Genomic DNA, 16,013 nt, shown 5'->3' on the forward strand with positions numbered 1-16,013 from the left:
GTCAAACATGGAGTTGGTTGTATAGATCCATTTTCTCTAATTAGTTCCATTCGTAATTATATCCTCAGTTGTAGCTAAGATAGTCATGTCTTTTTTATTACCTCAACCCAAGTTCTCATTGTTTTACCATATTCCTTTTACAATTATTGCTGATATACCAAATACCAAGAATTGTTGACCAATTGTCATATTTCTCAACCATGTTTTGATGCCATAGTCTTAACCACCTCATTTGGAGATTCGACTCATTGGGATAAGTTGAATCTCACAAACCTTGGAGAAATACAAATTTGCAGTTGGATATTAAGTTACATTGTAAAAAAAATCTTATCCCACATATTTTTGTAGCTAACTCCCAATCTTTATCAGTTGGCAAACTTCTATATTGGGATAGAGTTTCAAACAAAATTTGGATTCTTGAAACTTTTCTGATTTTGATCACTTGTGACTGGTAACTTGGAGGCATCGATTGTTGTTGTGTGTTCTCCTTTGCTATGTGATTCTCTCTCTGTATGTATGTATGTTAAGTTAAAGGTAAGATAATCTGCATTATGCTTTGTTCCATTTCCCGAATGATCTAATAACTGAGAGGCTGATTTAATCATTTAAAGATGGCTATTAATTCTGCAGAAGAAGCAGTGGCTGTGCCTTTCCTGTGGTGATTGCAGCACATCCATCTCAACCTAATCAAATCGTGCTTGGAATGAGCGATGGTGTAGTCTATGTAATCCAGCCATTTGATGTAGAGCAAAACCGGGGTCGAATAGTGCCTCTGTAAAATGGAGGTTTTCCTCTTCATCCCTTAGAATTCTGCTTTGAATAGTCAGCCATCTGAAACCCCGTGCTAGGGATATTTGTCGTCTGTAAATTCATATATCCAATGTTGTTATAGGTTTTTTTTTTTTTTTTCTGGACAATTCTGAGTTCCATACATCATTGAATCATGTGAACTTCTCGAGGTATGATCAAACGATTGTGAGTCAAATAAGATAAAAGGGTTATAAGTTTTCCAGGACAGGAGATCATTTCTGAAGCATAAAAGAGTCTTTTTATGAACAAGGGAATTTGGAAGTTATGGTTGTCAAATAAAATTATATAACTAATTTAGCCTCTGCCATTGTGTGATCTTTTTATATTTTAGTGTAAGCAACAATGTTATGAAGATGCAAAGGGTCAATGACTATCTTGGCTATGCATTAAAGTGGAACATGAATAATATGACGGTTGAAATTTGGTTTTCAAACTAAAATTTATTTTTTGAATCTTTTATTTTTGTTTTTAATAAATTTTTTTCATGTTTTAAATTTTTTATTAGATACACTTCATTCATATCTTTCCAGTATCAAACATTTTAAAAAATTCACTCCCTATTCTTTGAAAAGAAAAAAAAAATTACACCCTGCCTTTAGGCACGGGCATACGCTAGTGTATATATATATAGAAAGGGACAAGCATTTGATGGATTTTTAATTTCAAGAAAGGAAATCAATCCGTGTGTTTGGTTTGAGTTTTTTGAATTAAGTTTTTTGAAAATTGAATTTTTTGGTTTTTGTGTTTTTTTGTTTTTAGTGAATATTTTTAAAATTTTAAACATTTTTTTTACTTTTTTAAATGCACCTTACTTAGGTGTATTTAAAAAGTAAAAAATTTGTGAAAAAATATTTTTAAAAATTAATAAATACATAAAAATATAAAAAAATATACTGAATTCTCATTTTTTTTTATATTTTTGGTATTTAGTGAATTTTTAAAAAGTTTTTTTAAATTTTTTTTTACTTTTTAGGTATATGTATGTTAGGTATGTTTAAAAATTAAAAAAATTATTTAAAATATTAAAAAAATTCAATAAAAATTAAAAAATTAAAAAAATTAAAAAATAAAACTTTTTAAAAAATGATAACCAAGCATATGGGTTTCCACCGTTCTAGATAGAAGAAGAAGCTTGGTCTCTCTCTTTAGAGAGAGAAAATGTGACTGCCGAATAGGTGTTGCCTAAAAGAGAAATATTAGGGCTTTTGTCCTTATCTCCAAAAGAAAAAAAAAAAAAAAACAGAAGGGAAGGTTTGATTCTGATGGCGTCAAATGTACTAAGCTAAGGCTATATATATATATATATATATATATTTTTTTTTTTTTTTGTTTGATAGAGTTATGAAAAAGTGATTATAATTTATAATTTAATAGTTTATAGTTTATAATTATGAATATAAGTTGATTTTTTACTTATAAATTAAGTTTTTCTTTCCTCATTCGAAGAATAAGTTGATTTTTGACTTACAAAAAATTATAAGTTATATTGTTAAGCTGAACCAAACACATCAAAATAACTTAAATTAAATTAAAAACTGAAATAAGCTGAAAATAAATCCTATCAAACAGGGTAAATAAGCCTTTAGATATTCTGGAGCATCTTTGGATTTGATTTTTTTTTTTTTTATAAATTGTTGAACAAAATGCAAAGCCAAGTTTCACCTAAAAAAAAATGGGCCTTATTTTTTCAGAATAAAAAAATGGTGATGGTTGCTTTATTTATGCTTGGAGTGAAAAAAAAGTAGGGTTTTTTTTTTTAAGCTCCCTAATAATAACAATTTTCTGCATAAAGGACATTACAAAATCTAATACTGCCTCAGGTCCCTAACCAAAATACCAGCTCATTTTATCAATTTCTTGGACCAAAATACCCTACGTCTGTTGGATATTCTCCTTTGTCATGCTGGTACTGGTGTTGGGTATTTTCCGGCAAGTACGAAAACAAATTCAGCAAAACAAAAGTACTAAGTTTGGCAAATTTGATTTTCTGGGTAAACAAACAAAGTGGAGTGGAGTTGATAGATGTATATATATATATATATATATGATACATACATATATATATATACAATCTGTTGCTTACTGTCTTGACTAGTATATATATCATAATTAATCAATTAAGACCATTTGCAACCATAATCAAACAGTCACTCTTAGTTATCTTATCTATGGTTGCAAACATATATATATACAATGTCAGCACATATATATATATATATATATATATATATATATATCCAGTGTTGAATATAATATCTTCAGGTTCAGAGAAATTTGAATTTTCTCTGGATTCAACCCAGAGAAATTCAACCCAGAGAAAGTGATCCAGAGAAATTTGAATTTTCTCTGGATTCAACCCAGAGAAATTCATACCATTAAGTTTAAAGAAAATCTATCACAAACTCATAGAAGAACTATTAATTTGTTTGTGCAGGAAATTGTGATTGAATCAGCAGCAGCAAAACCAATGACAAATTGATCAAATCAGAGTTTTATCATTCCAGAGAAATTCTGGACCAGAGAAATTTTTCTCTGGGTTGAATCTAGAGAAATTCTTTGGAAGTCCAGAATTTCTTTGCTTCCAACTGATGATGGGTTGCTTTCCTTCCAACTGTCAAAATTGAACTGCTTTCTGTGCATTTGGGGCTTCTTATTGAAGCTTCTTGTGTTCTTGTTTTTGTAAATTTCTCTGGCTTGTTACATTTGTGTTTCTCTATTGTGTAATTTTATCTGGCATGCTTATGTTTCTGCATTATTTTCTCAAGCAAATTATCTGTGGCTTACTACTCTATTGGTGTGGCTAATTTTCTTTGGCATTTATAATTTTCTCTGGCCAAATTACTTTTCTTACTTGTGTGTCTAATTTTCTCTGGCAGCATTTATAATTTTCTCTGGCCACAATATGTTTATGTCTTGTGTCTAATTTTCTCTGGCATATTTATTTTGTTTAATGCTTCATTTCCTCAAAATTTCTCTGTTGTGTAATTTTCTCTGTCATGTTTATGTTGCTACCTTGTAACACAACATATAAGTCCAGAGAAATTTGTAATACTTATCATTTGTAATACAATCATATGATTTTCTCTGGACTACAAAGAAAAGTCCAGAGAAATTTGTGAACTCATATTCACTTTCAATATAACAAAAACAACACATTAACATCAAGAGACAAAAATATATCAAACACAAGCACATAAAAAAATCACAGAGAAGATCTGTTATGTTCAAAAAACATTCAATTCAAAAAATTTAAAAAAAAAAAAAAACAAAACACTTACTACTCTATTGCTACATCTGTAAATTTCTCTGCCTACTTACAATTTTCTCTGTGGTTTTCACTGCACTACAAGTTTACAATTTTCTCTGTGATTTGAGTTCAATTATAGTAACAAACCTGCAATTTTCTCTGCACTACACAAAAAATGCAAAGTGAACAAAAAACAGAGCACAAAAACGTAAAAAAACAGAGCACCAAAAAACAACTCATAACCATGTTGACAGAGAATGAAAAAGCAACTCCAAAAATCAAAATCAACTCCATCGAAAATTCATCAATAACAGATAATGAAAAATTAACTTCAAAAATCAAAAACAACAACACTGAGTTCGTCTCTCTCACATTGATCAAAACTAAAAACAAAAACCTAATTCAACACCTACACGATCAAATCAAATCAAAAATTGAAAACTTATCTAATTCAACTCCACATGAAATCAAATCAAACACAATGAACCAGATTTCAACTCCTACACGATCGATCAACATCTACAAATAACGAACATGATTTCAACTCGTATAGGATTTCAACACCTACAAACAACGAACAGGATTTCAACACCTACAAAAACCCTAGAAAATCTCCACAAAAATCTGAATCGTCAAGTTCATCCTCACGTAATCTCCCACAAAATATCAATGTGATCTTTAGCTGCCAAATTCAAAAAAACGTATATTATAAATAAGGGTAAGACAGGTATTTTACACTCTAAAATAACATTGAGGGACCTTAGGCTACAAAAGAACACATTGTGGACCTAATCCATTACTAAAAGTTGGATAGGGACCTTAAACCGATTTTCCCAAAAAAGTATACATATTTTCAGATGTTAAAAAAAAGAGAAAAAAAAAAAATTTAGTGGCATTGCTGTAAATCCAATCTGTAGCCAGAATAAAGTAAAAAATGTATGTAAAGTCTTCGGGTATGTTTGGTTTGTGTTTGAGAGATGTGTTTTAGAGATAAAAAGTACAAAAAGTTGTTTGGTTTGGTTTTTTTCAAAAGATGTTTTGGAAAATTATTTTGAGAGAGAGTTTTGGAAAAAGTGATTGATTTGATGTGTGTGAGAGAGAGATTTGTTTGAAAAACTTGTTTGGTTTACAAGTTTTGAGAAATTTTTTTAGGAAAATTTGTTTGGTTTCATTATTTTTAAAAACTTATTTGTAGAGAAAATTTCTCAAAAATTTTTCCGAAATTCAAACCAAACGAACCCTTCAAGTCTGTAGCCAGAATAAAGTAAAGTAAAAAATGTAAAAAATGTATGTAAAAGTCCAATCTGTAGCCAGAATAAAGTAAAAAAATGGAAATTTTAATCCGTAAAAGTCTTCCAGTTGGGACTTATAGTATTTGTTTATTATTTTTTGGCATTGATAATTATTAGATTGTAATTTATTTTTTTTTTGGCACTTCTGTAATTATTTTTTGCCTAAATGTATGTAAATAGAGCATATAATTTTTTAGACTTTTACGGGTTGAATTTTTTATTTTTTTATTTTATTGTGACTGTAGGTTGAATTTTTTTTTTTTTAAGATGGAAAGGGTTTTTTTTTTCAATTTTATAAATTTTATTGTGCTGCAGATTGTAATTTTTTTTTTAAGCTGGAAGGTTTACAAATTATATTTGAAAGAATTAAATTCATTGCAACTTTTAAACATTCAAAATGATGTAGTTTTAAGCTTAATATTGTGCTAAATGACTTGTTCAAAAACGATGACGTTGTCAGAATTATGTAATTTTATGTAATTTTAAGTAACAGTCGTTATTGTTGTAAGGGACTCACAATAGTATTCTCAATCCGTAATTATAATATTTTTTAAGAAGTTAATCAAGTATTATAAATTTCTTCTTTAAAAAAATGTTTGGGGCCCTAATTCTGTGGCTCAAATGGCCAAAACGACGTCGTTTTGGCCATTTTGATGTTGTTTTGTACTCAAAACGACGTCGTTTTGACCATTTGAGCCACATTTGAGTCACAGAATTTGGGCCCTCTACCATTACTCTTCTTCTTTAAGGAAGTAATAATTTAATTGATACATGAATTATCAGTCAAAGTCAAGATTGTTAAAATTAAGATTTTAAGTAAATTTAGTGAGAGGGTTTCATGAATGGGATGTTGAATTAGATTGAAAAAATTATATACATATATATTTTTTTGGTTAAAGAAGTTTTAAAATTCGACAATGCTACGTAGCTCAAATTTTGTGGCTCAAAAGTGGCTCAAATGGCCAAAACGACGTCGTTTTGAGTACAGAACAACATAAAAATGGCCAAAACGACGTCGTTTTGGCCATTTGAGCCACTTTTGAGCCACAAAATTTGAACTACGAGACATTTTCCTTTAAAATTTTACTTTTTATTAAAAATAAGATCAGATAAAAATATGAATTTAGATAATATATACTATTAAAAATAAGGTGAAAATTTTAATAATCTTACTTACATAATTCTACTAACGATCTCATATAATTCTATAATATACTACTTGTGACTATCACACTGATCTTAAAACGTTTTGGATTGTTTTAGCAATTTAGATGACACTATTTGGATTGCGACTTTGGTAACCATGGTCAAAACGGAGCAACGAATTGGACAAAAACTACATCAGAAAAGACAATGATATTTTCTACTCCACAATCCTAATCAAACACCTCATGCCATCGTCCCACAGTCCGTAGTCCAAAAAAACGAAACACATACCTCAACTGTCGATCATGCCGTGCAGTGAAACCATCTCAAGCGTTGATCCCACCCATCACTATTCGTCTCTCATTTCCTACTCCATCAAAACCCAAAACCTCAAGCTAGGGAGACTCCTGCACTCACACCTGATCAAAACCGCCCTCTCCCTCAACATTTTCCTCACCAACCATCTCATACACATGTACTCCAAATGCAACTCCATAGCTTGTGCCCAGAAAGCCTTTGATGATCTCCCAGTCAAGAACACTCACTCATGGAACACCATGATCTCAGCCTACTCTCAAATGGGTCGTTTTGTCATCGCTCACAACCTGTTTGATAAAATTCCTGAACCAAACCTTGTTAGCTATAATTGCCTGATTTCTAGTCTTCGCAATCATGGGTTTTACAGGGAATCAATGAGTGTCTTCAGAAGAATGCAAGAACAGTATAATTTTGTGTTTATGGATGAATTTACGTTTGTGAGCGTTGTGGGTAGTTGTGCTTGCTTGGGTGCACTAGAATTGTTGCGCCAAGTTCATGGAGTGGCCGTGGTGATTGGAATGAAGTTTAATATTGCAGTTTATAATGCTTTAATTGATGCTTATGGGAAATGTGGCAATACGAATAGTGCGTTTTTAGTTTTTAATCAGATGGTAGAAAGGGACGTTGTGTCGTGGACTTCCATGGTTGTTGCTTATGCCAAGGCATCTAGATTGGAAGATTCATATTGGGTTTTTAATCAAATGCCAATCAAAAACACGGTTTCTTGGAGTGCTTTAATTGCAGGGTTTGCGCAAAATGGGCGCGGTGATGAAGCTCTGGATCTTTTTGTGCAGATGCAAGAAGAGGGCATCTTCCAACCTAATGCTTTCACATATGTTAGTGTTCTAAGTGCTTGCGCTGATCTTGCACTTCATGATAGAGGGAAACTACTTCATGGATGCATTATTAGGAGAATTAATGATGAGAGCAGAAAATTTAACGTGTTTCTGTTCAATGCTTTGATTGACATGTACTGCAAGTGCGGAGATATGAAATCTGCTAGGACAGTATTCGAGGGGATGCCTGAAAATGATATTGTTTCTTGGAACTCGCTAATAACTGGATTTGCTCAAAATGGGAATGGGAATGAATCACTTGCTCTATTTAAAAGGATGACAGAAGCAAGCGTAAAACCCAATCATGTTACGTTTCTTGGGGTGTTATCTGCTTGTAGTCATGCAGGTCTGTTACACGAAGGACTCCAAATTCTGGACTCGATAGTAAAGGATTATGATGTAATACCAAGATCAAATCACTATACAATCTTGATTGATTTACTTGGGAGGAAAAACAGGCTCATGGAAGCAATTGAGTTGATTGACAGAGCTCCTAATTACAATGAATTAAATCGTGTTGGGATGTGGGGTGCACTTTTGGGTGCTTGTCGGATCCATGGCAATTTGGACCTTGCTTGTAGGGCAAGTGCAGCTTTGTTTGAGTTGGAACCTCAAAATGCTGCAAGACATGTCATGTTATCCAACATCTATGCTGCTGCTGGCAAATGGGATGATGCTCGACAAGTTAGAGCACGAATGGAGAAAGAGGGTTTGATGAAAGAAGTAGCATATAGTTGGGTTGAGGTGAGGAATTCAAGACATCAGTTTGTTGCCAAAGACAAGTTTCATTGGGAGATGGAAGAAATATGTGATTTACTTGACAAACTAGCAGATCAGATGAAGGATGCTGGATATCTATCCTATGATCTGATTGAATGAATGTTGTTCATACTCTTTAGTTCACTTACCTTGTCTGCATCAAACTTTCTGGTGAAACTAGAAGATATTGATAAAAATTTGAAAAAAATTTACTGGGAATTCCTCCAAAGGTAAAATTACTTTTCTCATAGTGAATGCGTTGTGGCATGGGCTATCAAAGAAATTCTCTTTCCGTGGAAGTGTGTAGGCTGTTTGCCTACCTTCACTTTTCGCAAAGAAAAGCTAAGAATATTGAACAAGTGGAATTTGGTAAGCAGTGAATCCAAGGGAAGTGGACTCCCCTATTTGTACACTAATGTTGTGTTTGGTTGGAAGATTTGGAGAGGGATTTGGAAAGAGAAATGGAAAAGGGAGGTGGAATGTTAATAAAATATGTCTATATTTCATCTAGTTTCACACACCTTTTCCATTTTCCTTTCCAAATTCTTTCCCAAATACCCTAACCAAACACAGCATAAAGCATCTCCAACCAAAATTTTAAAATTGGAGTTGTTACAATTTTTTTTTGAAGGTTTGTTTAGTAATTTGGTAATTTAAATTTACTGTTAAACGGCATTCCATTGCTAAATTTATTATTTTATTATATTTATTATTTTAAAATAATAACTTGTCAGATTGATTTAAGATTGTTTCAGGAGAAAAAAAAAACCCCACTTCAAGTAAGTTTCACTTATTAAATAATAGAATTGATACTCAAATTTCATATAGGGGAAACAATATTAAATGCTACATATATATTTGGATGTTTGGTTGATGTTTTTATATATTCTATTTTTTCTCATTTCAATTAATCTTCATTTTTTTTTTTTTCTCACTATTGATCAATAAATACAATTTACAAACTAGGTATAAGTAGTGGTGGAGAAAGATGGGTGGGGTGGTTGGAGGACGGGCTGACAATAGTGATGATAGTAAAGGGGTTAGAGAAAAGATTAAAGTGATAAAGAAAGATAATGGGAGATGTGTTGCAGTAAATAAATAAATTAAAGAGAGTAAGAGAAAGAAATATTCTAAAAATTAAAGATAGCACACTTTTGTAATTATTTTTAAAATTTTCACATTTATTGTTAAAAATATTATTTAAATTTAATTTTCCAATACATACTTCAATAATTATTGGAACTATTTTTTTCAAGTTCCATGTGGCTTTTTCCTAAAAAAATCTTGTAAAATTACTGTGACGGAATGGGTCCCAGGCGCCTTTCTGATTATGCTTCCCGCTAAGCCCTGCTTCGCTCTCAGCCGTCCGATGGGAAACGATCACCCGTCTCTCTCTCGCTCTCTCTCTCTCTCTCATAACACTACTGACAGTTCTGCAGAGGACAAGTGAGCTCCCATCCAATCTAATCCACCGACTTTCTCTCTCTCTCTCTCTCTCTCTCTACTTTCCATGTGATTTGTGATTCTGTATATTCTCTCCGTGGAGTTTGGGGAAAACGAAGAAAAGGGGCACTTGGAATACCAGAAGATATCTATCTCTCTCTCTCTCTCTCTCTCTCTCTCATTCTGGGTATTCTGCGAACTCCCTTTCTCATCATCTGTTTTCTGTTTTCTACTTTTTGTATAAATCTATGGACCTCCGACACTGAAAGATTGAGGAGTTTCTGATAATGGGTTATGTTCAATCTGCGTTTTCATGGTTACGTCAGGTACGTGCTCTGTTTTGTGCCCAAGTGATTGATTTTCCGAGAAAATTTACGGACTTGGTTCGGTTCAATTGTTCTTTTTGTTGTAGTTTGTTGTGAAATTTGAAGTATTTCTTGCTCTGATTTATGTTATTATGGATCGTGAGGCTTTATTAATCAAGGGTATCTTTGCTTTCAAAAGCAAAAAAGAAGGAAAAAAAAAAGTACTTTGAGAAAGCATTCAAAGGCAAAAATAAGTGTTTTGAAAAGCAGAGGCTTTTGGGTACATTTTAGCTTTGGATTTTTGAAAGATACATATAATTGGGTCTTGAAATGCCTGAGTTTTGTGCTTGACCGTTTGGTTGTTAGAAAATATGCAAGAAAGGAACATATATGAAAAGAAACTACTTTCAAGGTGACGAAAAGAAGAAAAATAAGCTCTAAAGCTTTTGCTTTTTTCTTCTTTTTTCCTTTTTTCCTTTTTTCACAGGATCCAAACTGAGGGTAAAAGTTTTAAAATTTTGAATCGTGGTTGCTACTCCTGCTTTTTGCTAGTTGGGTTTCTTGTCTTTTTCATAAGTTGTAGCTTTGATACGGACTGGTCTTTTTGCCTTATCTTCATCGCTCAATTCAAATGGATTCTAAGGACCACCCTATTTTCGTTTTCGATTTTCTCTTCGGCATTTTTTTTTTTTCTTTCATTTGGGTTATTAGAAATTAAAAGAAAGAAAAAAGCATAGACGAAAATAAATTGGTTAAATTTTAAAAATTTTAATCATGATTGCTGCTCTGTTTTGACTAGCTGGGTTCTTGTCCTTTCCTTCAGTTGCAGCTTTGATGAGGACTGGCCATTTTGCCTTATCTTCATTGCCCGATCTTCGTTTTCAATTTGCTCTTTGGATTCTTTTGTTTTTTGTCTACACATTGCAGGCTGCCTTCGCGGCTATCACCAGTTTGAAATTTTTTCAACCATTTAATACCACTAAATATTATAGAAACTTAAGTGTGGATCATAATTCACTAAGATAGGAGGATTGAAATTCAGAAAAGTAAAAAGAATGAAAGGTTTTGCTAGGTGGTTTACCAATTCATAGTCTTTTTATTTATTAGAAGGTAAAGGGAGAGTATACTCAAAGAATCCATGACAATATCTTTATTCTTTAGTATGGGACTGAGTCACATAAATTTGAAATCCTTCTTTTTCCCCCTTTTTTTTTCTCTAATGGATTAAGATGAGAGCTGTCTCCTAAAGTAAACAGAATCACTTTAAGGTAAATATTTGGGGAGTGATTTTAAGAAGTTAAAAAATGTACACCTAACTTAGTTTCTATTAGATGGGGGTCTAGGAGTGAATAATGAATGGTTCATTGAGAGACCCGGAGGGAGGGACGAACCGATAATCACTAAATTGTTATGCAGGGAAGAAGTTGACATTGCGATTGCAAATTGTTTGTGCAGTGGGATTATCTGAATCTAATTGGTAAGTAATATTTAGCCATTAATTGCTAAGCATACTGCAATATTTCTTCTTCCAAACTTATGGGGACAATTGTGTGAATTGTCATCTACCTCTGGTTCTTTGGTCTCCAATGAGGTCTTTAATATATATCATACGCCAGTATTTTTTTTCTAGATGTTCTCTTCTGATTTCAAGAATGAAAGTTTTGGGGTCTTTATTATATATATCATATGCCAGAGTCTTTCTTTTTCTTTTTTTTCTAGATGTTCTCTTTTAATTTCAAGAACGAAAGTTCTATGTGTATATGAAAAGCTAATTCTGTAGTAAATCTGCGGTGGTTTCCCTCTGGAACTCAAAAAGGGCGGGTTTGCTCCAAGCTACTCAAATGTGTGGAAAAGAGATCTCATCAAACATGCCTGTCATTTGGTTCTTCAGTATATTTTGCTTTCTGGTTTCTATCAGAACTCTCGCCACCTCAATTTGTAGTAAACTATAAAATGGAGAGTTGATCGATCGTGTTTATGATGTCCATTGAATGAGTTCTCTGTTCTGTGAATTCCTATAATAACCAATCTAGAGAGTCAACAACCTTGCACATAGGAGCTCTTCCTTAAAAAAAATTTTGAGTTTCTCATTACCACTTTGGACTCTTCCACTCCTCTCCCTTTATTCCCTGTCTTTATTCATAAATCTTTGTTACTTATTAAAAGGGGTAAAAATGAGGAAAGTGTTAGAATACAAGTACTTTTGAAATTCAAAGACATCAATGAATTTACTCTCTACAGCTCAAACAGATTGCTGGATAAAAGGACGCATCTACTTGCTTTTGTTTTTGCTGTTCACGTATAATAAGGAATCCTGAAAAATCAAAATTGCATTGTGAAGTCCTCTGATTACTATAATGTCTTTGGTTGCACATGTCATCCATGTTCAAAGACATTAATGCGGCTTTTTTTTTTCCCTATCTGTTTTTCTGTTCTTATTTTTGTTTTTTTTTTTATCATTTTATTTGGACCATATCAGCTAATGAGGATAATTTTCAATTTTTCATTTTTTACCTCAGAAGGGACTACATGACCATGGATGTGATTGGCTGTTGTCCTTGCAAGCTTTCACAGAACTGAGATGCTACTAAAATTCAAAGTGTTTGAATATGGTATCATTCCATCTGAAATAAAGCTGGAACCCTAGCCACCTTGCAGGCATATCAACTACCATTAAAAGTGTGAAAAAGATTCAAAGCATCAGCAGGCCATTAGAGGAATGGATAGTCCATTTTCGTCCCAAGCAAGTCAAAGTACAAAATTGAGAGACAGGTTGAACAGAGAAAAGCCTAACTTTTCTAATGCCAATCTCAGTTATGACGTAATCAAGAACATGGATGATTATACCCAACCCGCATCTTCAGGGTATCAGCAAAAGCAGCAGATGGAAAGAAAGCCCACTGAGAACGAGGAACTTGTTAAATATATGTCCGATCTGCCAAGTTATTTGGAGAAAGGAGAAAACCCGAAGGAGAAAGCTTTTAATGTTGGAGTCCTTGACTGGCGTTGTTTAGAGAAATGGCAATATAACAATAGACAGATGGATACCTCCTCGTTTTTCGCAACAGAGGGATTGTCAAACCTTTTTAGCAATCAAAGAATGCACCGGAAGACACTACAATCCCATCTGAATGCATCTCCAAAAGAAGGTTATTCTTCTCAAGGTGTTGAACCTGTTGTAGAAAATGTTGGAAAATTTCAAGATCTCAAAGCTGCATCAAGTAAACCCTTAAAGGGACAGCAAAATATCTTCAGAATGTACCAGTCTTTTAGCAAAAACCAATCAGAAATCAAGCCGAAAGAGTGCAAGAGGAAAGACAAAGATCCACGGAATATCGTTGAAATTGAAATTTCTCTGGATTTAAGAAATTGTGGGGCAGCTTCAAGGTCGAAGGGAAAGACAAAGATTCAAGATGGTGAATCTACTAGTGGACCAGAGGAGTTGCAAGAACCGTATTGCGATGTTAATCACAATTACCATGAAAGACGCAAAACAGTAGTTCTGCCAAGGGATGACCTGTCCTGCCATGGTCGAAGATCAACAGAAGCAAGTCGACAGAGCTTTGCAGAGGGATCTTTTCCAAAGGAGCTCTACAATGCATATTCCTATTCTGACTTCCCACACTCATGCCCACTGCTTTGTGAAGATGACAATGCAAACTACTTGCAGATTAAACAACCAAGTTCTGTAGATGGAAAGAATATCCAGTTTTCAGTTGAACGATCACAACCTCCACTTCGTTTTGTGAAAACATCCATCAGACCGTCCTCAGACAAGAACTTCGACGAGAAGTCATCAAAAGTAATGCCTTTAAATTCAACTGTAAGCAAGTCTTCTGGGGGATCAGATCTGAAAAGGGGCATGGGAGAGGCTTCTAAATCAAGCAACCCCCCTCCTACTCGTCGATTTAGCATTGGCCTGGGTAGGATAGGTCGAACTTCCACCTCCAAAGACAGTTCATTAGGACTGCATTTGAACTCTGAACATGTTACAGCTAAATCTGGATCGGAGAAATCTTTGGGTTCTCCTTGCTTGGAAAATTTAAGTAATGATAAACGTAACAATAAAGGTGGATCTCGGTCCAGCCCTTTGAGAAGATTACTGGACCCATTTCTGAAGCCTAAGGACTCTGCTGAGCCATCAGTCAAAGATCCAACATCAACAGTTCAGGCTTGCAAATCATCTACTGCACAGTCCATGAAAGTAAAATTGGATTTGAAAAGTTGCAAGACTGTTAGTGTCGATGATTCACATCGCAACGAGAAAAACAGAACATCGACTGTACAAGCCCTTTTGCAAGTAGCCATAAAGAATGGTCTTCCTCTATTTACATTTGCAGTTGGCAACAACAGCGATATCCTAATAGCCACAGTGACAAAAGTTGGTGCTTCAAGAAAGGATGAAAACTGCTGTATTTATACATTCTTCAGTGTTCATGAAGTCAAGAAAAAGAGTGGTTGGATAAATCAGGGGAGCAAAGGTAAAAGTCGTGGTTATGTCCCAAATGTTGTTGCCCGAATGATGGTTAGACACAATTCTGTTGATGAACTTGGCATCAGGGAGTTCATATTGTTTGCGATGGACTCAAGAGAGGCAGAACAGCAAACATCATACCTTAATCCAAATGACGAACTTGCAGCCATTGTTGTCAAGTTTCCCAAAGAGACCCCTACGAGTTTGAACAAAGATGGACATAATGAAGAGAATGGATCTTCTGTTCGGAGTCGAGGCCTTGGCACGACGGTTATATTGCCTTGTGGTGTTCATGGACTGCCAAGTAAAGGAGAGCCTTCACCGTTGATTGAAAGATGGAAATCGGGTGGGATGTGTGATTGTGGAGGTTGGGATATTGGTTGCAGAACAACGGTGCTCGCCAACCAGAGTAAACCTAGTAGGAGATCAAGTTCATCCGGAGGTCATCACGTTGCAGATAGATTTGACCTTTTCTCTCAGGTATTATTGTGCTCTTACACAAATCTTCATTAGTTTTTGAATTACGATTGCCAGTTCATTTTTCCGAACTTTCTGTACCTTTTTTCCACAGGGAGAAGTCCTAGATGATAAGCCCGTCTTCAGCTTGTACCCATTCAAAGACAGGATCTTTTCAGTTGAATTCAATTCACCTCTCTCGTTTCTACAAGCATTCTCCATTTGTATAGCGGTTTTAAATGGTAGGAAACCGTACGAGCTTTCAGAATCAAGTTCGCTGTTTGGAGAGAAATCTTTTGAAGAAACCACGTTATTGTTAAATGATGGAATAAAGGCCCCCAACCAAATCCAAGCAGAGTTTCCTGCGGGCGATGCCTCATATCCAACACCTCTTTCCCCTGTTGAGCGAGTCTAGTTTGCATAAGAAAGTAACTGGGCTTGGTGTTGTGCAGTTTTGTATCTTCACATGGCCAAGTAATTCATGGAAACCTGCAATAAAAGGTAACTGCTTTGCTTGATGCATCTGTTTTTTTTTGTCTGTCCTGTATCAGTGCTTGGTTTCTACACGCACAAAATGAATCAAGTGTGAAAATTTCAAAGATAATGACAGTTTTTCGCTGTTTATCCCTTGTGGCTTCAAGAGTTTCACTGGTACTGATGAATTTGTCGTGTCATATCGAAGGGAAAGGGTTGAATCTGTGAGATGATGAGGTTATGCCCATTGTTATCATGGATCATTTTTTACTGTGAATGCCTGCGGTTTGCTTTGATTCCTCCAATTCCTTGGGTTTTGGATTCAATCCCGGTTCCCCCCTCCCTTCCAATAAAAATAAATAAAAAATTCTCACCTGCATGTATAGATCATACGGGGCAATCAAGTACAATTATCAAAGGGAAACACAGGCACCAGCTTGGTATTGTGATAAG

The 16,013-nt window shown here is 34.2% G+C and overlaps 2 protein-coding genes and 1 long non-coding RNA gene across 4 annotated transcripts; all 3 read left to right on the forward strand.

Moving 5' to 3' along the window:
* Positions 1 to 312: 312 nt before the first annotated feature.
* Positions 313 to 1,114, forward strand: LOC145807610 (uncharacterized). The gene is made up of 2 exons (XR_014350863.1): positions 313 to 534; positions 631 to 1,114. It is a non-coding gene; the product is annotated as an uncharacterized LOC145807610 (long non-coding RNA).
* A 5,471-nt stretch (positions 1,115 to 6,585) lies between these two features.
* On the forward strand, positions 6,586 to 8,627 carry LOC114274396 (pentatricopeptide repeat-containing protein At2g13600). The gene has a single exon (XM_028216299.2). The coding sequence runs from the start codon at positions 6,801 to 6,803 to the stop codon at positions 8,526 to 8,528; it is 1,728 nt and encodes a 575-aa protein (XP_028072100.2). The 5' UTR covers positions 6,586 to 6,800; the 3' UTR covers positions 8,529 to 8,627.
* Positions 8,628 to 9,768: 1,141 nt separating this feature from the next.
* On the forward strand, positions 9,769 to 15,713 carry LOC114274394 (uncharacterized). Of its 2 annotated transcripts, XM_028216298.2 has the most exons (4): positions 9,853 to 10,177; positions 11,573 to 11,633; positions 12,676 to 15,110; positions 15,202 to 15,713. In XM_028216298.2, the coding sequence occupies exons 3-4, from the start codon at positions 12,876 to 12,878 to the stop codon at positions 15,499 to 15,501; spliced, it is 2,535 nt and encodes an 844-aa protein (XP_028072099.2). In that variant the 5' UTR covers positions 9,853 to 10,177; positions 11,573 to 11,633; positions 12,676 to 12,875; the 3' UTR covers positions 15,502 to 15,713. The 2 variants fall into 2 exon arrangements, with proteins under 2 accessions (XP_028072098.2, XP_028072099.2); XM_028216297.2 differs by lacking the exon at positions 11,573 to 11,633 and having other exon boundaries at positions 9,769 to 10,177.
* Positions 15,714 to 16,013: the final 300 nt, after the last annotated feature.

Source organism: Camellia sinensis, chromosome 14 (assembly GCF_055761805.1).
Source record: "Camellia sinensis isolate YWXY chromosome 14, ASM5576180v1, whole genome shotgun sequence".
Lineage (NCBI taxonomy): Eukaryota > Viridiplantae > Streptophyta > Magnoliopsida > Ericales > Theaceae > Camellia > Camellia sinensis.